Below are 26,629 nucleotides of genomic sequence, written 5' to 3'. Positions count from 1 at the left end.
GAAAATAGATACTAGGAAAATAAATTACAAATGAGCCGTATGAGGTCTGTAATCCAGCAGGGCTCTTGACATGTTCCTACACAATGCATCTAGCAAGACTTTGTGTCCCTGTATTCCACTAGAACGGTCTGAATTTCTCAGTGAATCCTTCATGTAGATGTATTTGGTCTAGAAGGTTTTGTCCTTGTTCAAAGATGGATGGGATTTTTAGCTCTTTTCTTCACATCAGTTCCTTTGGGATCCTCATTGCAGAACAACCATCAAGAACTACCAGCACTTCCTGGCCTTGGTGTTTGCCATCAAGGAGCTCAACAAGGACCCAACTCCCCTTCCCAACACAACACTTGGCTTCCGCATCTATCAGCACATGGACCTTGTCAGTGTGATGCATATGAGCAGCCTCTCTCTACTTTCCACTCGGTGGTGAATGGTTCCCAATTATAAATGTGACTGGCAAGATAAACTGCTCTCCGTTATTGGGGGTCTCGACTCCCAATCCTCAATAGTGATTGCATCCTTAATGGGCATCTACAAGATCCCACAGGTAAGGGGATTCATCTGGGAAAAGATGTGGGGGCCCAGCAGACCTCAGGATCACTATGATGTCAAAAAGGTTGCCCTCTGGAACATCTTTTCCCCATGCAGTGGGTGTAGTAATGTGTGAAATCTGTTCCATCTGTGTTTCACAGATTGCTAGGCACTTTCATTCCATTGTCAACAGAATCGGATTTGTTTTGTTTCTGAATTTGCGCAAATTTGCACATGCAAAAAAGCACAAATTGCCCCCAAATGCGTATTTTCACTCTTTAGCCTATGATGGAAACATTAATTTTTGGCCAGGTTTTGTTTGTTTTTTTTTGCATATTTTCCTACAATGAAATTTGGGCAAAATTCGGGAAAGTTAGAAAAATGGTCCGCAAGTCTGCGGAATTCGCCCGACAGGGGATAAGCCAGTCCGCTGCAGAACCCAAGCCTTGGATTCATGGAAATCCAAACACATTTGGTTCCGTTGCAAATTTCTCCAACATTCCTAAGTTGGTGTGTTGCCTTGATTCCGGATGGCGGCGGCAGGTGTGTGATTTTAGCTAACCTGCCAAGAAATGACCTTGGTGGTAGCCAGGAATCTCAGGTGTGCATTATGTGACTAATCACACCCAGCAATAGGTCTGTTGTGTAAGAAATATTTTAGGGTTTTGAGACATAACAAGGAGACTTGTGACACCTTAAAGATTTACATTCAAACAAGGCGCGATAAAGGTCCTTGTCGTTCTTGCTGAGATGCATTAATGTAGCCATCCCTCCAGAGATTGGGGGAAAGCACCACCCCACAACAGTAGAAAATCTACCTGTTTTTTATGTATAAGTATTTTATGTATTATTGCATTTGCGGAAGGGCCACAAAGCCAGAAAAACCCCAATATGCGTACAAAGGGTCACATTTTTTGAACACCCACATGGGCCTATTCATTTCACGGGTTAAAGATTATGTCAGGGCCACCTGCGTGGCAACCCTGACTTTTGCGGGTGATATCCACATTAGGGGAAGCCTTAAAAACATCACAGAGATTCACTGTCTATTTAGATATCCATTGTAAAATAGACATCTTCCTTCAGCATAAGATCTCATGCATCTGGTTGGTCCATGGAAGCAGATGCCATAATGTGCTAGTTTTCAAAGTGCTGCAAATTCTGCTACAACAGACTAAAAGGAAATTCATTCCTTCAGCTCGGCTATGACTTGTTCCAACTTGCTCAGGGGGAGAAAAGGGCATTCTCTTCCTTCTACCGGATTGATCCCAATGAAATGGCTCAGTATGTGGGCTTAGTCCAGCTGCTCCTGCATTTCCACTGGACCTGGATTGGGCTGGTTGTTCACATGGATGACAGTGGTGAACATTTCATCCAGACACTGACACCGATGCTCAAGCAGAAGGACATCTGTGTGGCCTTCACTGAAATGTTCACGTTAATGGACCCACTCCATATGCATCGGGTACAAACTGGAACTATTCCTAGTTCTTGGTTTGAGCCCGAGGTGATGATTGCCTTTGTGGACTCCAGTGCTATGCGGCATTTAACAGCGTTGCTCAGTCATCATGAAGAAAAGACCAAGACCCGCTTTAGGAAGATTTGGATCATGACATCCCATTGGGGAATTCCTGCGATGGGATACCGCTTGGGTGGGCGAGATCTAAAAACCATCCATGGTTCTTTGCACTTCAGATTTCACACAAAGGATGTGCCAGAATTCAAGCATTTTCTATCTACTTTAGACCCACTCCGACCCGAAGGAGACATATTTCTCCGTGACTGGTGGGAATGGGCATTTGGCTGTCAGTTTCTGAAGTCAGGCCAAACCTCTCCAACAGGCAAGAGGATCTGTACTGGGGAGGAGAAGCTAGAGGACGTGCCATACTCCATGTTTGAAATGAGCATGACCAGTAGAAGCTACACCATCTATAATGGTGATTATTCCATAGCACACGCTCTACATGCTGTATCTGGAGCCAAGTCTGGAAGGAGGGGGGAAGGCAAGAGGCTTCTGAATATTCAGCCATGGCAGGTAACATCCTCCTTCAGCTTTGGGAATTGTATAAACAGTGCCTTGGTGTTTTGTCAATGGTCTCATTCTGGAAGCAAAGGATCAGCCTGATAGAAGGGCTATAAGGGCCAAAAAAAGATGAATCTTAAACTAAACAACAGTGTAATGGGTGGGAGTGGGGATCCTCTGCCTCCTCATTTGATGGCAGTCACAGAACATTAGAAGTCGCTAGAACTCACTCACGGTTACCCTGTTTTCTCAGCATCTCTTCCATTTCAGATTCTTGCCTCTTTGAGGACAGTCCGGTTCAACAACAGTGCTGGAGATGAAGTCTCTTTCACTGAATATGGCAAGAGATATGATATCTTCAACTGGATCTTCTTCCCCAATTGGTCTTTTGCTCCTGTGAAAGTTGGAAAGGTGGATCTGGGAGTTCCCCAAGGCCAAGATGTCAGCATTCACTCTGATGCCATCGTGTGGGCTACAAAGGTGGAGCTGAAGTGAAAGTTCTGTGGTCACTGGAGATCTAAACAATGTTACATTTCTATCCCTTGAGAATAGGCAATGTCTTTCTAGATGAGACCAAAGGGCTACTGAGTCCAGGGAGGGATTGTTGTCCAGTGGCAAAGACCAATCTTTGTATGAAAGAAGTCCCAGGCTCCGTTTTGGGGATCTCCAGGTAGGGGTGCAAAAAGGTCCCTTGCCTGAAACTCTGGAGAGTTACTGCAAGTCAATGCAAACAATACTTGGCTAGGTGGACCAAGGGTCTGACTCAGTAGAAGGCAGCTTCCAATGTTTCTGTTCCTCTGTCAGAATATATATTTATATGAGCCTTTCTTACGATGGTTCTATGTCATCTGCAGGAATCCAGAAGAGTTTTGGCCCTCCAAGATTGCTGATTTTATCCATCCTGTAATGGGAAACTCCACTGAATAACTCTGAGCCCTGCTGATTGCATTTTCTCTCACCTGGAAATCCTCAACTGTTTGTCTTTTCCCTTTTAGAAGGTACCCTTTGCGAGGTGTGTGAAGAGGTGCTCCCCAGGGCGCTCGAGAACAGTTCCAGAAGGGAAGCCAGTTTGCTGCTACATATGTGATCTTTGTCCAGAAGGGACAATTTCTAACTGGACAGGTACCTCAGACTTTGAGAGCTATATTAAAGTCCAGAACATACTGGGGTGAAAGTGGAGTGGGGGCAAGAGGAAGTTCATAGACAAGGAGAAGAGTCCGCCATTTCCCCAAGGAATTTTTTCCCCTGTAAGTATGGCTGTGGATTGCATAACTCTGTGGGTTACTGGTTTGCAAAGTATTCACCATTTCCTGTACAAAACATCTACTGTATACACATTTCATGCGCAATTGTTCAAAGACCATGTTTCCAGCCTCAGTTCTTTTGGCATCAGACCTGAAGCTGTTGGGCAGAACCTGAAGCTGTTTGGTCATCCTTGTAACAACCGGACAATGTCAAGCCAATGTCAGACAAATCACCCTTTTATTTATAGTGGTTTATGTAACCTGTTCTCCAGCTTCTGCACCAAATATCTCCTAAGAAGATACTTTTCTTTGTTTGTGCATTCAGATGGCATTGATTGTGGTTCATTGTCTTTCAGTTCTTAAAATTACTAGTTTACATCTGAAGTTACATAATTTGATTTTTTTCTTTCTTTCAAATTACTGAACATGAATCTGGTAGAGGGGGGCTGTCATACACACAGACACACACATGCACACTATTTTGTATATTTTCTGACTCTAGTCTTATGATTGTCAAAGCTGAAACAAAAATAATCAAAGGTGTGAAATAAGCTAGAGAATGGAAATTTTCATCTCCTTCTCTGTGGGCTGAAACTGGCCTCTAAAAAAAGAACATCTATGTCATGTCTAAGACACTTCAATAATAGTTGCTCATTGCAGATGCTGTTAGCTGTGCCCTGTGCCCACAAGATCAACACCCAAACAAGAACCAAGACCGCTGTATCACCAAGAAGATCCACTTCCTTTCCTATCAAGAGACACTGGGGTTTGGTTTAGCTTCTCTAGCTCTTTTCCTCTCTCTGATCACATCTCTAGTGCTGGCAACTTTCATTAAACACTGTGACACGCCAATCGTCAAAGCCAACAACCGAGACATCACCTACGTCCTCCTCATCTCCCTCCTGCTCTGCTTCCTCAGTTCCTTCCTGTTCATTGGCCAACCCATGAATGTCACCTGTGTTCTCCAACAAGCTGCTTTTGGCATCATCTTCTCTGTTGCTGTTTCTTCTATTCTGGCAAAAACTGTCACAGTGGTTCTGGCTTTCATGGCCACCAAGCCAGGAAACATGGCACGAAAACTTTTGGGGAGAGAACTGACCATCTCCATTGCCCTGGGCTGTCCCTTCATTCAAGGTGTTATCTGTGCTGTCTGGCTGGTGACCTCTCCCCCGTTCCCAAACTTGGACTTCCATTCCCTGGCTGGAGAAAATGTAGTGGAATGTAATGAAGGCTCAGTCAACATGTTTTACACTGTCCTAGGTTACATGGGTTTCCTGGCTCTTGTCAGCTTCATGGTTGCTTTCCTAGCTAGGAAACTGCCTGACAGCTTTAACGAAGCCAAGTTTATCACCTTCAGCATGCTGGGGTTTTGCAGTGTTTGGGTCTCCTTTGTGCCCACCTACCTGAGCACCAAGGGGAAGTCCATGGTGGCTGTGGAGGTCTTCTCCATCTTGGCCTCTAGTGCTGGACTCCTAGGCTGCATCTTCCTCCCCAAATGTTACATTATCTTCCTGAGGCCCAGCCTCAATTGCAGAGATCATCTCATAAGAAGAAAATAATCTATGAATCATATCCTTCAGAAAATTCCCTGCTAATTTATTTCCCAGCCCATCAATCACATTTCCTCTTCATAATTATCAATACAAGAATTACTGTGATCTTGCTTGTTTTCTTTAAAATAAAACTACCCTGTCAAATCCATGGTTTCTGTGTGTTTCCTTTTTGCCTGATGCATTTATTTTGGCTAAGCAGTTCTAAAAATCCAGACAGAGACATCTTGCAGACTGTTCTCCTTTGTGCAATGAAAGTCATTAGGAGGTAGTCATTAGTCACAGATTTCACATGAAAGAAACAGTAGTCATTAGATAGATCGCACAGTTTGACAATATTTATTGTAAGCCTGCGACCAGTATCCTTCTTCCATTTTACCTCATGTCAAGTGCCTAGATATCCTGAATTCATGAATAATTTGGCATTAATTGGATGGGGGCTTTGCCAAATCTCTGCTCTTCTTACTGTCTTCCACCCTTTTCGCTGATGGAGAATTCTAGGATGAAGCAACCTTTGGTTTAAAGGTCAAACTGGATGTGACAATCATGTAATAAGCAGTTGTGCCTTTATATTATTGAAAAAAATGTCAAACAGGGTGTTGCTGGATCTGGACCATGGCCAGGAGACAGGGTTGTTTTTCATCCTAGCCCCGTTCAAATGGGAGGCCTCCATGACTGTTCTTTACTCTGCAATGGAAGCTCCCGTTGGTGTTAATGAGAACTTCCCTTCTGCTGCAAACAACAGTTTTAGGGGTGGGAACACTTTTCATAAGGGCCCCTGGTACAAGAGAAAGGAGCCATGCGCCTTCTTGCACATTGCAGTCCCAATCCTACTTGGTCCCCCTTCTGTCCACAGGTCCTACATGAAAGGATTTCTGTGGAATATCACATTTAGTTCAACCCTGAGATATTCCTCTGATGACGAAAGCGTTTTGACTTTGCATACACAGCTAACCTAAAGCCATTGCAATCTTTCCAAACATAATTTCTTGGGACCTCAAAGGACATTTAAATGGTGAAGAAGGCTGGCATATTTTGAACAAAGGACATTTATATTTTAGGTAAATCAAAACAGCATCTGTTGAGGTCCCCAATCAAAGACTCCTACATTTCTTTACAAACTTAGTAGGGATGTACGAATCCCTTACTTGGCTCCGCGCAGGGGCATCCGCAGTGGGGGGGAGGCGCTCTGTCCCTCTCCCCGGACTCCTCGACGGGGGGGGAGGCGCTCCGTCCTTCCCCCCAGAATCCTGCCCGGCCAGCAGCCACCCGCAGCCAGACATCCAGCCTCTGGGCAGCCCTGCAGGGACGCAAATGGCGGCTGTCATAGCCGTTGCCATTTGCGTCCCTGTAGTGAGCCGTGATAGGCTACATAAATATTTACGTAGCCTATCATGGCAGGGGGAAAAACCCCAGCGTACGCAAATGGTGGTAGCCGCCACCATTTGCATACGCTGGGTTTTTTTCCCCCCTGCCGTGATAGGCTACGTACATAATTACGTAGCCTATCACGGTGGTGGGAAAAAACCCCCAGCGTACGCAAATGACAGTAGCCGCCGCCATTTGCGTACGCTGGGGTTCCCCCCCCCCGCCGTGATAGGCTACGTAAATATTTACGTAGCCTATCACGGTCTCTGCAGGGATGCAAATGGCATCCCTGCATTAGCTGTGATAGGCTACGTAAATACTTACGTATTTACGTAAATACTTACGTAGCCTCTCACGGCTAGGAAGAGGAGGAAGTGAACGGGAGCAGGTAAGTGCTCCATTTCGTGCGCCTTTCATGGGTTGGGGGGGGCAGGGGCTTCGTTCCATGACGGATTTCGGGGGGCCGAATGCACTGGCATTCGGCCTCACCAAGATCCATCGTGGAATTTTCTGACATCCCTAAAACTTAGCCACAGGAATCGGTAAATGTAGAGAAGGGGAAGTAATGATGGTAGGATGAAAAAATCCTGATTTAACATGATCTTTAAGATCATTTACCATTATATTTAATATCATTCCAATGTTTTTAAAGGAATAGATACATCATTTGAGAACGGCTGACATTTGGCATCATTTGGTCCCACTAGGAAAACACACACACACCCCTATTATTTCATACAGCACAACTCACCTTGAGGGATTAATTCTGCTTTGTTGTTGCCTTAGAGCTATACTGATGCAAGAAGTGAAACCAAGACTATCTCTGATCATGGCCCAGTCCAAGTCGAATGGATTGATGCAGAGTTGCAAACTGGAGGAGGAGACGATTGGAGATTAACTTCTTGTATTGTGCCCCCCAAAGACCCCAGAACCGCTCCCACTGCTGAAAAACAACAGCTGAAAACCAACATCCCAAAACAGACCTGCCAAAAGCCGCAAAAAGGGGAGCCCAGTATGGGCCTTTCTATGTTGTCAAGAAAATAATAGGGATGCACGAAAGTCACTTACCTGGTCTCGCAGCTTGCTTCGCGGTAGGGGGGAGGCGCTTCGCTGCTCCCCCCGAAGTTCAGGCCAGCGGGGGGAGGCTTCCCACCTCGCCCGGCCGAAATTCAGGCTGGGGGGGGGAGGCTTCCTGCCTCGCCCGGCCGAAATTCAGGCCGGGGAGAAGCGCCCCGTCTCCCCGGCCGCGAACTTCCAAAACAAAACAAAACACGATTTACGATTTACGTAGCCTATCAGGGCTAGATCTGCAAAGTCAGCCGTGATAGGCTACGTTAATCGTCATGTAGCCTATCACGGGTGACTTTGAAGAAAAAAAAAAAGCACGTACGCAAATGGTGGCCCCCATAGGGAGCCGCCATTCGCGTTCCTTATTTGGTCCCTGTAGTCTACGTAAAGATTTACGTAGACTATGGCGAAAATAAGGCCAATGCTATTTGCGTTTTTTTTAAAGGGGCGTTTTTTTTTTTTTACTTTTAAAGTTTTTTTAAAAGGGGCTTTTTTTTTTTTTTTTACTTTTCTTGTAATGGCGGCAGCGGCAGCCGGTCGAAAGACCTGTTGCCGCCCCCGCCCCTGACGAAGACCTGCCGAACCGCCGCCGGGATCCGCCGCCGGGAGGGACATTTGTGAAAGGTAAGTCCCATCCCGGGGGGGGCGGGGGGCGGAGAATTTCTCCCCAAACAACCTTCGGAGGACCAAATGCGTTGGCACTTGGCCCCCCGAAGTTTCGGGGAGAAAGTCTCCCCCATCCCTAGAAAATAAGCTCCCAGCAGCTCAGATCCTCACCATTACAATTTTCTTTATGTCTTTACCGCTTTTCTGCAAGATTCTCACTTCTAGGAAGATGCTCTAGGATGGACACTGTCTTGTCCAGAACCAGAGAGCAAACGGAGGTGAGCTCCCAGGGTATCTCGTCCAAGACACTTCACCGTTCAAGCTCCATCTGCTCCCTCTTGGATGGTTCTCAGTGCTGCCCCTGCTGACACTTCCAGGAGGTGCAGAGAAGCGCAGCTTCTGAAACATCCCCCAAGGAAGAACCACAGGGAAAAGTGTGTCTGTGTGCGTGTGAGTGGGAAGAGTGAAATCGACTGTTCGCATAAAAATGAAACGAGTAACATCAGTGAATCTAAACTGCCTGATTAGGGTGAAAAGTGCTGGGCAACATTACAATGATAAAACAAAATTGACACAAAATTGAGTGGGATAGCTAATACTTTGGTAGACAGAAACAAAATTCAAAGTGGTCTTGATAGGCTGGAGTGCTGGGCAGAAGACAACAGAATGAAATTTAATAGGGATAAATGCCAAGTTCTGCACCTAGGAAAAGAAACCAAATGCACAGTTACAAGATGGGTAATACTTTGCTCAAAAATACTACAAGTGAGAAGGATTTTGGAACTGTTGTAGAGCACAAGCGGAATATGAGCCAACAATTTGATGTGGCTGCAAAAAAGGCAAATGCTATTTTGGGCTGCATTAATAGAAGTACAGCTTCCAAATCCCGTGAAGTACTAGTTCCCCTTTACTCAGCACTGGTTAGGCCTCATCTGGAGTACTGTGTCCAGTTCTGGGAACCACACTTAAAGAAGCATGCAGACAAGCTGGAGAGGGTTCAGATGAGGGCAACGATGATCAGGGGGCTGGAAGCAAAGCCCTATGAGGAGAGGCTGAAAGAACTGGGCATGTTTAGCCTTGAGAAGAGAAGACTGAGGGGAGATAGGATAGCACTCTTCAAATACCTCAAAGGTTGTCACAGAGAGGAAGGCCACGTTCTCTTCTTGATCATCCAAGAGTGGAGGACACAGAATAATGGGCTCAAGTGACAGGAAGCCAGATTCCGTCTGAACATAGGGGTGTATGAAATACGCACCCCGTTCCGGTTTGTAGTGTCCGCTGGGGGCGGGGGAGGTCATAGAATCATAGAATCATAGAATAGCAGGGTTGGAAGGGGCCTACAAGGCCATCGAGTCCAACCCCCTGCTCAATGCAGGAATCCAAGTCAGAGCATCCCTGACAGGTGGCTGTCCAGCCTCATCTTGAACGCCTCCAATGTGGGAGAGCCCACCGCCTCCCTAGGTAATTGGTTCCATTGTCGTATTGCTCTAACAGTCAGGAAGTTTTTCCTGATGTTCAGCCGGAATCTGGCTTCCTGTCACTTGAGCCCATTATTCCGTGTCCTGCACTCTGGGATGATCAAGAAGAGATCCTGGCCTTCCTCTCTGTGACAACCTTTCAAGTACTTGAAGAGCGCTATCGTACAGTCAGGGCCAGAAATATTGGAACAAGGATAACTGTTTTGGCAGTTGGCCTCTATACACCACCACATTGAAGTTGAAAGGACTTCACACCCAGATGGGAGCGAAGTCAGGACTTTCAGCTGTAATTCATGGGGTGTGACAAAAGTGGGGCACTAACCATTTAGGAAGTACAGACGGTGGCATACCCCCCCCCCCCATCGTTGGTGGCTCATAAGTAATGGAACAAACCAACATCATTTCAAACTTAAGGATCGCCTTTCATACCTGGATGAAAATCCTTTGCAGTCAATGACTGCCTGAAGCCTGGAACCCATGGACATGACCAAATGCTGAGTTTCCTCCCTCGAGATGCTCTGCCAGGCCTTTACTGCAGCTGCCTTCAGCTGCTGCTTGTTTGTGGGTCTTTCTGCCTTCAGTCTTGTCTTCAGTAAGTGAAAAGCATGCTCTATTGGGTTGAGATCAGGTGAGTGACTTGGCCATTGAAGAACATCCCACCTCTTTGCCTTGAGAAACTCTTGGGTAGCTTTTGCTGTATGTTTTGGGTCATTATCCATCTGCAATATGAAGTGGTGTCCTATCAGTTTGGCAGTATTCAGCTGAATCTGAGCAGAAAGTATAGCCCTATACACTTCAGAATTCATCCTGCTGCTTTTATCAGCGGTCAGGTCATCAATAAACACCAGTGACCCGGTTCCATTGGCAGTCATACATGCCCATGCCGTAACAGTGCCTCCACCATGTTTGACAGATGATGTGGTATGCTTTGGATCATGAGCTGTTCCTTTCCTTCTCCATACTTTTCTCTTCCCATCATTCTGATACAAGTTAATCTTGGTTTCATAAGTCCAAAGAATCTTATACCAGAACTGGGCAGGCTTTTTTAGGTGTTTGCAGGCAAAGGCTAATCTGGCCTGTCTGTTCTTGAGCATTACCAGTGGTTTGCACCTTGTTGTGAAGCCTCTGTATTTACATTCATAAAGCCGTCTCTAGACTGTAGATGTTGACAATGACATGCCTACCTCCGCAAGAGCGTTCTTGACCTGGCTAGATGTTGTGAAAGGGTTCCTCTTCACCAGGAGCAGAATTCTGCGGTCATCCACTTTTAGGGATGTACGAATTGTGTACCTTCTGTGCCGCTTGACTTCTGCAGTTTGCGGCCAGTGCTCCGTACCGTTGTTCACAAGCCCCTGGAATCCTCTTTTTTTCCGCTCCAAGAATTACGAAGATAAATCCATACCGACAGCCGTAATTCTGCATAACCTCTGTAAGAAAGGCTATTTTTCGTAGATATTTACATATTTTTCCCCCTGCCCTGAGACTTGCAGTAATTACTTTCAGCCAAAACACTTCCTCCTCCTTGGGGCTTCCCAAAACAAGGCTGCCCTAGGTGTGCCTGAGCGATGCACTCTTGGTTTAAAGCAACGCTGTTTGAAAGAAAGAAAAAACCTTTTAAAATGACCATGCTGGTCTGGAGCCCTGCATGAGTATTATTCCCCCTGCTAGGCTTTCTGCTTCCACATCCAGCCTTGTTGGTGACGGTGTGAGGCTAAAATGGAGAGGAGAACCAACTCTGTGCATGTCTACTCAGAAGTAAGTCTTATTGAGTGCAATGCGACTTACTCCTACACATGTCAGCACCCACTTGCCCCCAGCTCAGCTTTGTATTTCCACATCCAGCTCATTAGCAAACCTCCTGTTAGTTATCTCACTGGGTGACTTGGGGCTGGACTCTCACCACTACACCACAGTTCTGTTACGAATTGGGATGTACGAAACTCCCCCTTATTTTCGCTGTCTTAGTCTACGTAAATATTTACGTAGACTAAGACGGCCAAAAATAAGAAACGCAAATGGCGGCGGCCGTAGCCGCTGCCATTTGCGTATGCGTTTTTTTTTTTAGCCAGACTTGATAGGCTACGTAAGTCTTTACGTAGCCTATCACGTCTTGTAAAAAAAACAAACAAACAAACCCCGACAAGACTGCAAATGGCGGCGGTGGCAGCCGGTCGGAAGACCAGCCGCCGCAGCCGCCGCTGCCGCCGGAGCTGCCACTGCCCGGAAGATCCGCCCCAGGTAAGTCTCGTCCCGGGGGGGATCCGCGGGGGGGGGCCAGGCTGTTCCGCCACAGATTTCGGGGGGCCGAATGCCAGTGCACTGGCATTCGGCCTCACCGAGATCTGTGGCGGAATTCTCTGCCATCCCTAGTATGAAACTCATGAAGAAAAAGAGACAGTATAATGGAAAGTTCTTTCTGAAGCAGTCACACTTCAAATGCAGCATGAAGGGAAAGATCAGCAACTTTCTCTTTGTTTGAATAAAAAGCACACTCTGCACATGCTCAGGGAATGGACAAAATGAGGAATAAACATACCAGGGAATATGAAGAACTATATTCTTTTATTGTGTGTGTGAGTGTGTGTGTGTGTGTGTGTGTGTGTGTGTGGAATCTCCCTCCATCCAGCTGTTCCCTTGAAACGCCCCCCCATTCACTCAAGGGTCTTCTGAGATACTTCATTTGCGTCCGCACCAAGGGTCTTCTGAGATAACTTCTTCATTTGCGTCCACACCAGCCAGTCCGTGGCCAGAAATCCGGCTGTGGACGGCCCTGGCCTGGCCAGCTGCTCTGCGAAGCCGCCGCGGAGCAGAGCCGGCCATCGAGGATTCCGGGGGGGAGGACCGGATCGCCTCCCCCCCCATCGAAGATTCCGGGTGGAGGGATGGAGCGCTTCCCTCCCCACCACAAACAGAATCCGCAAAAAGGTAAGTGGCTTTCGTACATCCCTAGCTCAAATTGGGCTAGATAAAACAACCATCCAGTGGATCCAGTTGGCTACAGAATCGGACTCAAAGAGTGCTTATTAATGGGACCTTCTCAAACTGGGGAGAAGTAATGAGTGGGGTACCGCAGGGCTCAGTCCTGGGCCCAGTGCTCTTCAACATTTTTATTAATGACTTGGAGGAGGAGGTGCAGGGAATGCCGATCAAATCTGCAGATGACACAAAATTGGGCGGGATAGCTAATACCTTGGAAGACAGAAACAACATTCAAAGTGATCTTGATAGACTGGAGCGCTGGGCAGGAAACAACAGAATGACATTTAATAGGGATAAATGCCAAGTTCTGCACCTAGGAAAAAGAAACCAAATGCACAGTTACAAGATGGGGGATATGTGGCTCAACAACACTACAAGTGAGAAGGATGTTGGAATTATTGTCGATCACAAGCTGAATATGAGCCAACACTGTGATGTGGCTGCAAAAAACGCAAATGCTATTTTGGGCTGCATTAATAGAAGCACAGCTTCCAAATCCCGGGAAGTCCTAGTTCCCCTCTACTCAGCACTGGTTAGGCCTCATCTGGAGTACTGTGTCTAGCTCTGGGCACCACACTTTAAGAAGGATGCAGACAAACTGGAGAGGGTTCAGAAGAGGGCAACAAAGATGATCAGGGGACTGGAAACAAACCCCTGTGAGGAGAGACTGAAAGAACTGGGCATATTTAGCCTTGAGAAGAGAAGACTGAGGGGAGATACAGTCAGGGCCAGAAATACTGGAACAAGGATAACTGTTTTGGCATTCGGCCTCTGTACACTACCACTTTGAAGTTGAAAGGAAACACACCCAGATGGGAGCGAAGTCAGGACTTTCAGCTGTTATTCAAGGGGTTTGACAAAGGTGGGGCACTAACCATTCAGGAAGGACAGCCAGTGGCATGCACAGACACCCATCATTGGTGGCTCATAAGTAATGGAACGAACGGCTGACAAGCAGCTGCATGGCCAGGGGTGGCCTGTTTCCTGGGTGCCCCATGACCAATCAAGCAGATAAAAGGCCTGGAGGTGGTTCTGAGTGTTACATTTGCATTTGGTAGCTGTTCATAGGGAAGTATGAAAGTCACTTACCGTTTCGCAGATCTGCTTCGCGGTGGGGGGGAGGTGCTCCGTCCCTCCCCCTGGAATCCTCGACGGGGGGGGAGGCACTCCGTCCCTCCCCCTGGAGTCCTGCCTGGCCGGCTCCGCTCCGCGGGGATTCCGCAGAGCCGCTGGCCGGCTCCGCCAGCAGCCAGACATCCAGCCGCTGGGTAGCAGGGACGCAAATGGCGGCTGCCGGAGCCGCTGCTGTTTGCGTCCCTGTATTCAACCGTGATAGGCTACATAAATATTTATGTAGCCTATCACGTCTGGGTTAAAAAAAAAAAAGCGTACGCAAATGGCAGCGGCTACGGCAGCCACCATTTGCATTCCTTATTTTTCGCCGTCTTAGTCTACATAAATATTTATGTAGAGTATTACGGCGAAAATAAAGGGGAACGCAAATAGCGTAGTGGGCGCTATTTGCATTCCTTTTTGATTCGCCATTTTAGCCTACATAAATATTTACGTAAATATTTACTTTTTGATTCACCGTAGCCACCGCCATTTGCGTACACTTTTTTTTAACCCAGATGTGATAGGCTACGTAAATCTTTACGTAGCCTATCACCTCTATGTAAAACAAAAACAAAAGACCAGACTGCAAATGGCGGCAGTGGCAGCCGGTCGGAAGACCAGCCGCCGCCGCCGAAGCCACCGCTGGAACCGCTGCCGTCTGGAACATCCGCCCCAGGTAAGTCTCGTCCTGGGGGGGGAACCGTGGGGGGGGGCAGGAGGGTGGCAGGCCGTTCCGCCACGGATTTCAAGGGGCCAAATGCCAGTGCATTCGGCCTCACTGAAATCCGTGGCGGAATTCTCCGCCATCCCTAGCGGAGATGGAACTCCCAACATGAGGCCCAAAGAGGTGTCCATGAGAGTGAAGGAGGCCATCATTAGGCTGAGGAAACAATATAAACCCATCAGAGAGATAGCAAAAACAGTGGGAGTGGCCAGTACAACAGTTTGGAACATCCTGAAAAAGAAGGAATTAACTGGCAAGTTCAGCAACAACAAAAGGCCTGGAAGACCACGGAAGACAACTAAAGTGGACAGGAAAGTCAGAGAATTCCACCACGGACTGAAATGGGATCGAATTCCCTTCAGTCTGTGCCACGGAATCCTCTGCGGAACGGCACCACAAGGTCCTGCGGAGCCAGCAGTCATGCGGCTTTTTTTTGGTAATTCGCACAGGGTCGCAAAAGTTTCGTAAATAAAAACGCAGGGTAGTATATTCCGATAATAAATACGTAAGTTTTTTTTTTAATGAATTGTGCTCACCGCCTTGTTTGTGGGTGTTCTTTTTCAATTGAAATCCTCCATCTCCGTTTACTTTCAGCCAAAACACTTCCTCCTCCTCGGGGCTTCCCAAAACAAGGCTGCCCTAGGTGTGCCTGAGCGATGCACTCTTGGTTTAAAGCAACGCTGTTTGAAAGAAAGAAAGAAAGAAAGAAAGAAAGAAAGAAAGAAAGAAACTTTTAAAATGACCATGCTGGTCTGAGCCCTGCATGAGTATTACTCCCCCTGCTAGGCTTTCTATTTCCACATCCAGCCTTGTTGGTGACATGGTGAGGCTAAAATGGAGAGGAGAACCAACTCTGTGCGTGTCTACTCAGAAGTAAGTCTTACTGAGTTCAATGCGACTTACTCCTACACATGTCAGCACCCACTTGCCCCCAGCTCAGCTTTGTATTTCCACATCCAGCTCATTAGCAAACCTGTTAGTTATCTCACTGGGTGACTTTGGGCTGGGCTCTAACCACCACATCATACTCCTGTTATATGAAACTCATGAAGAAAAACAGACAGTATAATGGAAAGTTCTTTCTGAAGCAGTCACGCTTGTACAAATGCAGCATGAAGGGAAAGATCAGCAACCTTCTCTTTGTTTGAATAAAAAGCATACTTTGCACATGCTCCACTCTCAGCCACTCGCTGGGCTCCAAGGTGCTCCGCGGTCAGATCTGTCAGCGTCCCACGGCTCAGCAAGCGGGTCCGGGAGGCCAGAGGGCATGGCACAAAAATTCCTGAAAGGCACAAAAATGTTTTAAATGTTTAAATTACCTGTGGCCTCCGCACACCTGTTAAGATACAGCTGTATGGTAAGAAGATGTAACCCTGGTGGAATTTGTTTTGTTTTAGTTTCTACTTCTGTTTTGTTTTATCTTGCTTTGTTAATATTACTGAAATTCAATAAAAATTGGTATTAAAAAAAAAAAAGGAAAAGAATGAATGCATAGAGAGGAAGGAGCCCAAGACAAGGATCAAAGACAGGCACAAATGCAGGGGAAGCGTGACATCCAGTGGTTGCTTGGGGCAATTGCCAGGATTAAAAAGCCAACCTCCCATTTGACTTATTCGGCCAGGTTGATTTGCTTCTGGCTCCAGTCCTAGGACCTGCCACCTAACTTTGAAGCCCTCAGTGGAGAAACCCTAGGGATGGGAGAGAAATCCTCCATGGACCCTAGTGAGGCCGGATTCAAAAGAATCCAGCCTCCCGGAGTCTGCGGAGAATCGGAAGACTTACCTCTGCCTCCAGGAGAAATCCTCATCCACTACTAGGGATGTCAGAGAATTCCGCCACGGATCCCAGGGAGGCTGAATTCCAGTGAATTCAGCCCCCTGGAATACGTGGCGGAACGGAGCAACCCGCCCTACCACCCCATGAAAGCCCCGCGAAACGGCACCTACCTGGCTGTGGCTCCAGTGGCGGTGGTGGCTCCGGCGGCAGCGGCTCCAGTGGTGGCTCCAGCCGCTGCCAGGCTGCGGCCACAAATGGTGGCCACTACACCGACCGCCATTTGAGTCCCTTCGCTGAGCCGTGATAGGCTACGTAAATATTTACGTGGTCTATCATGGCTCAGCGAAGGGACGCAGATGGTGGCCGCTACGCTGGCCTCCATTTGCGTCTGCAGACCTGCCGCAGCTGGATGCCTGGCTGAGGATGCAGCTGGCCAACAGCTCCGCGGAGTCGCCGCGGAGTGGAGCCGGATAGGGAGGATTTCGGAGGGAGGGACAGAGCGTCTTCCCCCCACCGCAGATGCCACTTATGAAACAGGTAAGTGGTTTTGTACATCCCTGTCCACTACACCATTTGTGTCCCTGTTTTTCACGTGAGAGGCTACGCAAATATTTTTCACACGATAGGCTACGCATGAAAAGCCATTTACGGCTGCATTTACCTTAAACTAAGACCTTTATAGCTACAAATGGCGTAGTGGACGCCATTTGCATCCACAGTCAATCCACCCAGCCAGTGATACGGCAATCAATGGAGGCCGTATCGCTGACACTCCGGAGGATTCCGGGGGGGAGGGACGGATCGCCTCCCGCCCCTGCGGACACCCCTCCTCCGGACCCAGAGGTAAGCTTTCCGTTCATCCCTAAGAAACCCCTTCCAGTGTTTCTGACCAATCTGTTGACAGCTAATCAGGACTGGGCAGTGGTCTCAGGAAAGTCAGGAACTGGGAGCCAGGCCCAAAGTACATTCAGGATCTTCCTTCACTACGAGAGATTTTTGGAGATGTGGTGATTGCTGCTGGTTTAAGTCTGTGTCAAAATGGATCAGTCGAATTCCTAGATGTCAGGACTATTGGCTATAAACTGATACTGGAGTAGTGATTCCATTATGAGAAGCAGTCTACCTCTGAATGGGAGTTATGTGGGGGAGAAGCAGCAGTAGCAGCTCTATAAGGCCATAGAGGAGCATCTTTGCTGGTCCCAGGCACTCCATCCTCCCAAACTGACTGCATTTGGGACTGAAAGACCCAGGCCAAGGGGAGGGGGACATGGAGGGGAAGTTGTATTAAGCACAGTTTGTGACATTGCACAACAGCATGACTGATCATGGGGGATGTCAGATAAGGCATCAGCCTTAGCTTCCCATTTCCTGGTATTGTGGAGTTTGGACCAGCGTGAGAGAGCCTTATCTTCCGGTCTTTTAAACTGGCAGTTTTTTTAATGATTGAATAAATAAATACGTGACGGGAGAGAGGCTCTCAGCTTAACAACGGTCATCAGGGGGTGGTTGGGTTCCCTCTGAGAAGGGAACCCAACCACAAGGGGATTGTCTTCCATTTACTTATCTAACTTGGTGGGTTTGTCTTCTGGGGATGGGCAGCACTGCCACAGGACCATTGAGAAAGGAGCGGGAAGGTCACTGCAGATCTCCTGTCGCTCCTCTCCTTTGGCTCTTAGAGCAGGTGTAGGGGAACCGCATCCCTTGACCTTGGTTCATGGCCTTAATTTTCTGCAGCCCACAGAGAGGGCACTGGGAAAGAGGGAGCGAGCGGCCATGGTTTAGAGGAGGAGGAGTGTGGTAGCACAGACAGAGCAAGCACTGTATCCTCCTCCCCTCTGGCAAACCCTGCCCACTTTGGCTCTAGCCCCACCCCCTTTTGGTCCACTTCCCTCCCACCGCCAGCACATGCCCCCTGAGACGTTGCCCCTGATGGAGTGCAGCCCCCCAGAGAAGAGTTTCCCCACTCCTGCTTTAGAGCTTGCAGATGGTCAGTGGAGGAGGGGCTGATGAGTGGACAGGGGATGTCCTGGGAGACCAAGGATGGGGGCTTCTGTCATCCCCAGGGGCTGAGTTCCATTTGGAGGAGCCCCCGGGGGCCACGTTCCAGACGTGAGTGGGCCAAGGGCATCGGGAGGGGGGGCAGGCCAAGTGGGAGATGGGGCCATAAGAAACCAGACCAGCCTGCTGCAGCTTAGAGCTCTGAGTGCAGCCCCTGAGCCTCAGGAGAGGAACTACAGCTGTAGAATTATGGGCAGGGGAGGACGGGGACTGCACAACAGTCAGGAAGCTACTGGTACACTTGGTGTTTGGGGGATGGGGTGGGGACACTGGGGGAATCCCCAGAGGCCAAACTGGGACACCAGGAAGGCTGGATTTGGCCTGGGGAGGAGGTTCCCCACCTCTGTGGCTGAATGATCTTCTGTCCCTTCCTCGAGAGGGCAAGGCAGTTCGATGGCCTCCCCTGCCTGAATGGCCTCTGGATTACAGTGCCCATGCTCCCTAGTAAGTGGGCCGTGCTGGCTGGGGCTTATGGGAGCTGTAGTCTAAACACCAGGATCGACCAGCCCCAACTGGGTGCCCTCCAGATATGTTGGACTACACCTCCCATCATTCCCAGCCAGCAGAGCCAATGGCCAGGCTGGCCGGGAATGGCAGGCACTGCAATCCACCGCTTTGGGAGGGCACCAGGTTGGGGACGGAGGACCTGGTGCGCCCTAGGTGGTTGAACCCTCTGCTGGGGACTGGCGCACGAGCCTGTCTCCCGCCCACCCACTTCCGCCTTCCTTCACCCACAAGTGCATTCCGCCCTTTCCCATCTTACCCTGCAATATTTTAAAAGAAACTGCTAGCACAAATATTTGCATTTATATGTGTGTTGAAACACACATTTTGAACCTTTGGATTTCTCAGTGTCTTTGGAGAGGTTTCAACTGCCAAGAACTGCATTGCAAAAGTGCGAAATATGGTGGAGAGTTGCTCTGATCTGCACAGTAGCCTGAGGGGTGGAGATCAGATCTGTTTATCAGCATTTGCCCCCTGCCAATGCCCAAAGCATCCCAAGATGACAAAGAATCTCAAATCAAACTCATTTATTTCTATAATCTTAACAAACTATCTTAGCATAAATTATTCCTTGCTCTGCAACAAGCAGGTGAGCTCCACAAAGTTGTCTAATGCAAAGCCATAGATTTAGCAAGGAACAACCACTTATTTGCTGGGGAGAAATGAACCCCACCTTCCTTGGGATTCCCTCTTTGCAAGGAGGCCTTCCCCTTTCCCAGCGGTCCTACAGGAATTTTTTGGAGAGGGACCCACAATTAAAGGAGTCCTCACTCTTCCCCCAGCGTCAGCTGCAGTCAGGTTGCTGCGAAGGGCATTTGATGGGCCTTTGCTGCAATGGATCTTGGCCCAGGCCTTCTTAAAGGTGGTCACCATAATTTTTATAAGGGGTTTTGGGTGGCTTCTTTCCAGAAGGATGGTGTTCAGGGCACTTGGTCCTTAGCTGGTTTGAAGCTGATGGTGCCTGCTGTAGCTGTGGAGGTGTGCTGGATGGTAGGAGGTGCTTTTCAAGCTGTGTTCCCCTTATGGCTAGGAGAGGGCAGCCTGGACTTTGCTCCCCATTGCCTGCTGCTGCACCATTGCTCCCGAGGACATGCGACTGGCCGTGGTGCCCAGATCTCCAGGGATGCTGGCCACTCTTCCCATGCTGCTTCGCTTGGGGGAACATTCCCCTTCCTCACCCACTCTCACCACCTCCAGCAGCCTCCATTTCTGGGCACGGGTCGTCTTCCTCTGCCGGTCCAAATCCATCAGCGCACACCCGTCACATATGATTATGTGTGCGTAGACATGGCCGGGAGGGTCTTCCTGCATCTGGGTGTGGGCACAGGCAGGGCGGGGGACATCTGGGGCCTTTCCAGTTAGACTGTTTTCCCCTCCTCCGCCCTTGGTTGTGGCCTGGACTACACCTGGCTCTGCTGGTTTTTGGAACCCCTCCCTCGTGCTTTGGGGTGCCTGTGTTCCTGCAAGACCGGCTCCATTGGCTCTGAAGTCCCACTTTCCCTCTCAGGGGGAGAAAGGAACTTCACGAGGCCAGGGCTCATCCCAAACCTGCTGTAAAGCCGTTCTCAGTCTGTGGGAAAGAGACCTGGGAGCGGAGGCCCTGCTTGGCAGTGCCTGGCTTTGCCAAGCTCCATGGCTGATGGGCGGGCTGTCCCTGGGGGTTGTCGGGGTCTCCCCAATCCTAAGATGCCTTCCTTCCTCATCCTCAGGAGGATCAGGCCTTGCAGGTTTGGGGATGTTTGCCACCTTTCCATCCAGCCTGTTACCCCCTTCTCTGCTCTTGGCTGTGGCTTGCACTGCATCTGGCTCCTTCAAAGAAAGGAGGGGTGATGGCTGGGGAACCTCCTCCCTCAAGGTCTGGGGGGCTGATTCCCACAAGGGGGGCTATGTTTGCTAGGAGAGCCCCCTTTCCTTCTGGCGGTACAGGAGCACGACGTCTTGGGGATCTCATCTCGGGTGCACGACAGGCATGGCTTGCAGCAGGTTGGTGGCAGTGCCCAGACTCCTGGTGACATCGTTCCCTCCAGAAGCTGGGCCCTGAGTTTAACACCAGTTTGCCACACTGGCAGGGAGGGCGAGAGTCCAGCTGGTGTAATGCTGCTGGTTGATGGTGACCAGGAGAGCAGAGAGAACTCCTGGAGCAATGAATGGCTGCAGGCGGAACCTGAGGAGAAACAGGAGGACACAGAGATGGGCTGATCCACTGCCTGGCATGGCAGCTCTGGGAGATGGGGAGGGGGGGTGAGGGGTGAGTGAACAAGCCCCAAGCCCCCTCCCCACTGATCCCAGCCTTATCTCCAAAATTCAGCTCTAGGCCTCACAAATTCAAGCAGCAGGTCTTCCACCCCTCTCCAGGAGACCCCAAGACTTAGTGAGGCTGCCTGGCTGTTTGGCTGGGGGTTTCCCCAAAAGCTCAGGCAAGGGGGCCTGGTGGGGCTGTGGGTGTTTGGGTGGGGGCCCACAACAAGATAATGGCCAAGGGTCCTAAGCAAGCCTCCCATGGAGCAACACTGCCATCAAAGATGGGGGGAACTCCCAAGAAAAGAGATAAACATCCACCTGCACCACACTTGAGGGTTTCTCTGGGAACCTCAGAAACTTAAAGGCCAACTGGATGTTACACAGGAGACTCATAAACCACAACTCATGCTTGAAGGGGGCATCCTTCAGCAGCTCAAAGATGACACCATGTGCATAGAAGAGGGAGGTATCAGCAGCCTTTTGGGACACACCAAGGTTGATGGACAGGCAAGAAAAGGTCCGGGCAGCTGGAGCATGAAGGCCAAGAACCCAAGTGCTGCCCACCATCCCCTGGGTGACCAGACTAAGAGACCAGCCTGCTCACCATGCTGCATTTCTTGCCTCCTCTGCCAGCTATTCTTTGGACCACGAACCTGTGACACGAAAGCGAAAGAGAAAGAAAGAAGGCCTTGGGTAGGTGGAATTATGGGGTGCTCTCCCCACAGAGGCTACCCTGGGGACTACTTTATAATCGTTTTGGTGCCAGGTGAAACCATTCTCATTTTCCTAGACTTTTTAGTCCTTCAGTTCTACGAATCGTTTTGGTGCATTTCTGATCATTGTATTGCTGCTGGGTTTTCATATGGTTTTTGCTTTGGTTTTATTCTCCATGAAACCATGTTTTTTTTTTTTTACGTCATGTTTTATGATGTTGTATTTTATGCTTAAAGTTTTGCACTGTGAACTGCCCATAGAGCTTCAGCTAATGGGCATTATAGAAATGTAAATAAATAAAAATCTGCTGAAGGGAGAGAGGCTCTCAGCTTAACAAAGGTCATCCTGTTTTCTGTAAGTCACCTGTGGCACCCTATTTCATCAGGATCCACCCCCTGATCTGCCAAGCTCCACCCCTCAGCTCCCACACTCCTCTCCCTGCATCTTAGGCACTGACCATTGGCAGAACTGGGGGTCTCCAGTCAAGAATGGCTTCAGGTCAAGGGACTGCCCGTGAGTTAGCTCGAGGCGCCTCCTATGATGTCTCTCAAAGTGGCTTCATCTCCCAGGATGGGCTGTAGGCCACTGAGAATTTGTCCGAATTGGGGCCGTAGCTGGGAAGAGAGTGAACACCTCCCTATCCCCATGCTGCCTCTACTTTAGAGGAAAAATGAAACAAATCAAGTAACATCTGTTTCAGGCAGTGTCTGTTTTCGCCCTGAATCCCATCTCTCACCAGAAAGGTGGTGGCCATCCAGTAGACCCCAACAGCTGTGGAGATGGCCAAGGATGCAGGCAGAACCAACATCACTTCTCCCCACACGATCTCCATGTTGGCGCTCCGTAGACCCAGAGGGTCAACTGCTGACTCCTCTGGCAGTTTCTGTGCCCAGACTGGACTCCCCTGCTGACGTCACGCTGACATCACCAAGGCCTGTTGCCACCTGGGGGAAATGGCTGACCTCACCATGGGGTAGGAGCAGCCAGGCCACCAACTAGCACCTCCTCACTCCTCTGAGTAGGGGGGACTAATGGGAGACCCCACGCCAGGGCAACCCCTCTCAAAGGTGGGCCCTTCCCTCCAGCTGGGCTGAAACAGTTCAATACTAGATTAGGTTGTGCCCAGAAAAGATAACGCAGATTAAGCCATTTCATTTCACCCTTTTTCTCATTTCCACAGCATGAGCCGGAAAGGCTACAGAAAGTTCCTCTTGCAACCTAAGTCTGCTTGGTCAGAGGAGTGTGTGTGCCTGTGAATCCAGGCTACACTTCTTCTCAGGGAGGGCCAAAAAGGAGGGCCCACCAGAGAAAAGTCCCTGCTCCGTGTTCCTGCAAATGAAGGCCCTTGTTGTGCCAGTAGAAGGAAAACGAGCAATGACCAAGCAGGACTCTGTGTTTTATTGCCACCTATCGTATCTGAAATAAAACTTCAGCCACCCACCTCTGTAGTGAAAGAATTGTTAAGTGACAGAACTCTCCTCCATTTTTGTATTTTGTCTGGGTTTGCAAGGCCCTGGCCCAGGGACTTGCTTGGCCTGGGCCTAGGGGAACCAGATTTAGTTCTCAGAGCCGGGACTGTCCATTACTTCCACCAGCAGGTTTTTCCCTAAGTTTAATTAGCATGTGATGGGGAGAGGCACTTTTCAGGGTGGGGGCACACTTGGAGGGTGAAGAACCAACTTGTCCCCCTCCCCCTGAGTTGCAGTTCCCTCTGAAAATTGCCACCCTGCATGTGTCCTCCTCCTCTTCGGTTTTTGCTTTGTTTTGAATCTATGTTTCCTACCTATTGCCCCGCAGTATGCGAATATCATGGTCAGGGTGTGACGCTCTGCACAGGGCTTTGCAGCAGCTGGTTGTACAACAGAGGTGCTACTGCATACACTGAGCATCACAAAACCCTCCATTTCCTTAGATATTATGAGCATCAGCATGTACACAAGCCATCCCCCAATGTGGTGCCCTCCAGATGTGTTGGACTACAACTCCCATCATTCCCAGCCATGCCTTCTTCTGGTTGGGGAAGGCTGAGGTATACGAACAAACTTTTCGAATGCCAAAGGAGAATTTAGCCTTGTGGATTCTCCAGCATGGGGTTTTGCAGGGGTCTGTTTCTCCCCCATGCTATTTCACATCTATGTGCAAACTTTGAGGGGGGTCATCAGGGGTTCTGGAGTGTGTTGCCCACGGTAGGCTGATGACACGGTGTAAAATAATGCCTCTTTTCGCCCTCATGCGGGATCCATTGTTCCTCAGCTCCATAATCAGAGCATGTGAGATGACAAAACAGCGGAATTGTTTCATTTGGAAACCTCAGAATGATCAGAGGTCAGGTGAGACGGGGTGTGGGCCTCTGAGGACCCCGGGGGGCTGGATAAGATGTCCAGGAAGGCCAGAACTGGCCCACAGGCCTGGAGTGCCTGTGGCAGTCCAGGGCAGTCTCAGGGCAGCTGGCGCTTGGAGCGGAATGTCCTTTCTGGCAGGCAGGGAGATGTCGTGGCTGCTCTTCTGGCTGGTGGATGGGGTGGCCTGGTGTTCCCTTTGCCATAGGCATCTGCGTGGGGGGGGCAAGGGGGTGGAACTGCCCCCTCCCGGGTCCTGGTCATGTCATCCTTCTCAGAATGGCAACAGCAGCTGCTTGTGCTGCGCCTGCTGTCCCTTTCTGCACTCTGTTTCCAGGAGCATGTTCACGACTCTGGACAGATCAGGTCAGGAAATGCAAGACGGGATGGAGGATGCCCCAGAGCCTGACCGGTGCCGGGGGGTGGCCTGCCTTGTTAGCATGTGGATCTGGGATGGGGAACAAGGCTGCCTTTCTGCATGCCTGGCCGGGCCATGGGAATCATGGTCTTCCCATTCTGTTCCGCCAGGCATAGGCCCCTGGAGGAGCTCACTTTCATCTAAAGTTAAAGAATGAGCTAATTTGAGCTCATAATGAGCCTATTTTTTAATCGATCAGCACGAACTTCCATGGGTTTCAACAACCCACTTCATCACATGCTATAAGTGGAACTGGAGGCTTAGAGTCTTAAGGATGCTGGAGGAATCTGGTTTGGGGGCAGAGCTTGGCGAGTTGTTGCCAGCTTGGCCCCCTGGACTCCCACTCATGGAACCCTGAGCTTGCCCGGCTCATAGTTTCCTGCCTTTTGTATTTGCACAAATCGTGATTTGCACAAAACTGCGGGTATAAATATTTATGGAAAATGTGACTTGCACAAAAGTGCACCTGTAGATAGCACAATTTGTGCAAAACTGCAGGCGTAAATAAGCACTTACGCCTGCAATTTTGCGCAAATCACACTATTTATGGCTGCGACTTTGCACAAACTGCAATTTCTGCAAATATTATACCTGTAGTTTTGCGTGAATTGTGACATGACTTTAAAAGAAAAAGTCAGAAACTCCTGCTGGGTGCCCACAAACCTCTTGGTGTCTTGTTCCACACGCCCACCATGGTCTGGCAGTAGGTGGGAGTCCATCTAGCAGACAGCGAACAGGGTGTTGGAGGGTTTGCCCATCTGTATTTGAAATGACAGTTCAACAGGTAGATTTGCTGCAAATGTGCAATCCTATGCATGTTTAGAAAGAAAAGAACATCCTACAAGCCTCAGCATTCCCTACCACTGATGGCTGGGGAATGCTGGGAGTTGTAGGACGTTTTCTGTCTAAACATGCATAGGATTGAGCCTAAAGAGTTTTTATAACGTGCACAGAAACCATAGTCCCTATGGAGTTTCTGATTAGCCAGTCCATTTTCTTCATCATCTCTTGTTCTGTACTCTTGCATTCCGAGTGAGCCCCTGATTTCAATTGCTTTCGGACCACAACCCTTAATGGTATTGTCCAAGGAGGTAAAAGTGTTCACTCACAGGCTTATTGATGTTCTTATGCTTGATGTCTGAGTTGTGCCCATTTAATCTTGTCTTAAAGATGGTTCTGTTTGACTGACATAAGCGGCATTTGGGCGACTCATGGCCCTAGTCCTGCCTACACCCCTTCTCCAGGGCAATGGGTCACTGCAGTAATCCTAATGGGTCATTGCATCAATCCCATGCCCATCAGGTGGCACTGGTGCAGTTCCTCTGGCAAAGGCTTTGTCATCACATCTGCCACCATTTCTTCAGTTGAGCAAAACTTCAGTTCAATCACCTCTTGCTCTACTAAGTCTCTTATGAGGTGATGCTTCCCACTGATGTACTTTGTCTGTGGTCTCAGCTTCTCACTCGATGCCAGCTTTAGGCACCCTGGTCGTCTTCATGTAGCACTGTGGCTTGCGTGCTCTCCAGTCTCATTTCAGTGAATAACTGTCCAAGCCAAATCACTTCCTGACATGCACTGGCTGCTGCCATATATTCTGCTTCTGGGAAAGACAGGGCCATGACCGCCTGCCCAACTGATAGCTCCGCCACTGTATGTGAACAGGTTTCCTGATGTGGACCTGCGGTCTGACTCATCGCCCACCCAATCTATGTCCACAAACCCAATCAGCCCTGCGTGTGTGCTGCTGGACAGTTTGAGCTTTGTATGTGCAGTACCTTTTGAGTAGCACATCATGTGCTTCACTCTGTTCCAGCCGCATTGAGATAGCTTGGCCACTTGCCTCCTCTGGATGCCCACAACTGCAGCTATGCTTGGTCTGGTAACTATTGCAATAA

At 49.2% G+C, this 26,629-nt stretch overlaps 1 protein-coding gene across 1 annotated transcript; it reads left to right on the top strand.

Annotated features, from left to right (window-relative positions):
* Positions 1 to 252: 252 nt before the first annotated feature.
* LOC146340996 (vomeronasal type-2 receptor 26-like) lies at positions 253 to 5,495 on the top strand. The gene is made up of 4 exons (XM_084804554.1): positions 253 to 2,563; positions 2,822 to 3,031; positions 3,547 to 3,673; positions 4,456 to 5,495. Exons 1-4 carry the CDS (start codon positions 1,805 to 1,807, stop codon positions 5,352 to 5,354), a joined length of 1,995 nt encoding a protein of 664 aa, XP_084660680.1. The 5' UTR covers positions 253 to 1,804; the 3' UTR covers positions 5,355 to 5,495.
* The last annotated feature ends 21,134 nt before the right edge of the window (positions 5,496 to 26,629 follow it).

This window comes from Heloderma suspectum, chromosome 6, assembly GCF_057233095.1.
Source record: "Heloderma suspectum isolate Gila_16-S chromosome 6, 16-S_ref, whole genome shotgun sequence".
In the NCBI taxonomy this organism is placed as follows: domain Eukaryota; kingdom Metazoa; phylum Chordata; class Lepidosauria; order Squamata; family Helodermatidae; genus Heloderma; species Heloderma suspectum.
Note: the sequence above shows the minus strand (reverse complement) of the source record. Positions and strands in the feature narration are given on the sequence as shown.

What these genes read in the sequence shown, in the direction of transcription:
- LOC146340996 (XM_084804554.1), top strand. Translation starts at nt 1,805, where the DNA reads ATGGCTCAGTATGTGGGCTTAGTCCAGCTGCTCCTGCATTTCCACTGG. An exon ending in TGAATATTCAGCCATGGCAG is followed by an intron (nt 2,564 to 2,821) that starts GTAACATCCTCC and finishes CTTCCATTTCAG; the next exon opens with ATTCTTGCCTCTTTGAGGAC. An exon ending in GACAATTTCTAACTGGACAG is followed by an intron (nt 3,674 to 4,455) that starts GTACCTCAGACT and finishes TGCTCATTGCAG; the next exon opens with ATGCTGTTAGCTGTGCCCTG.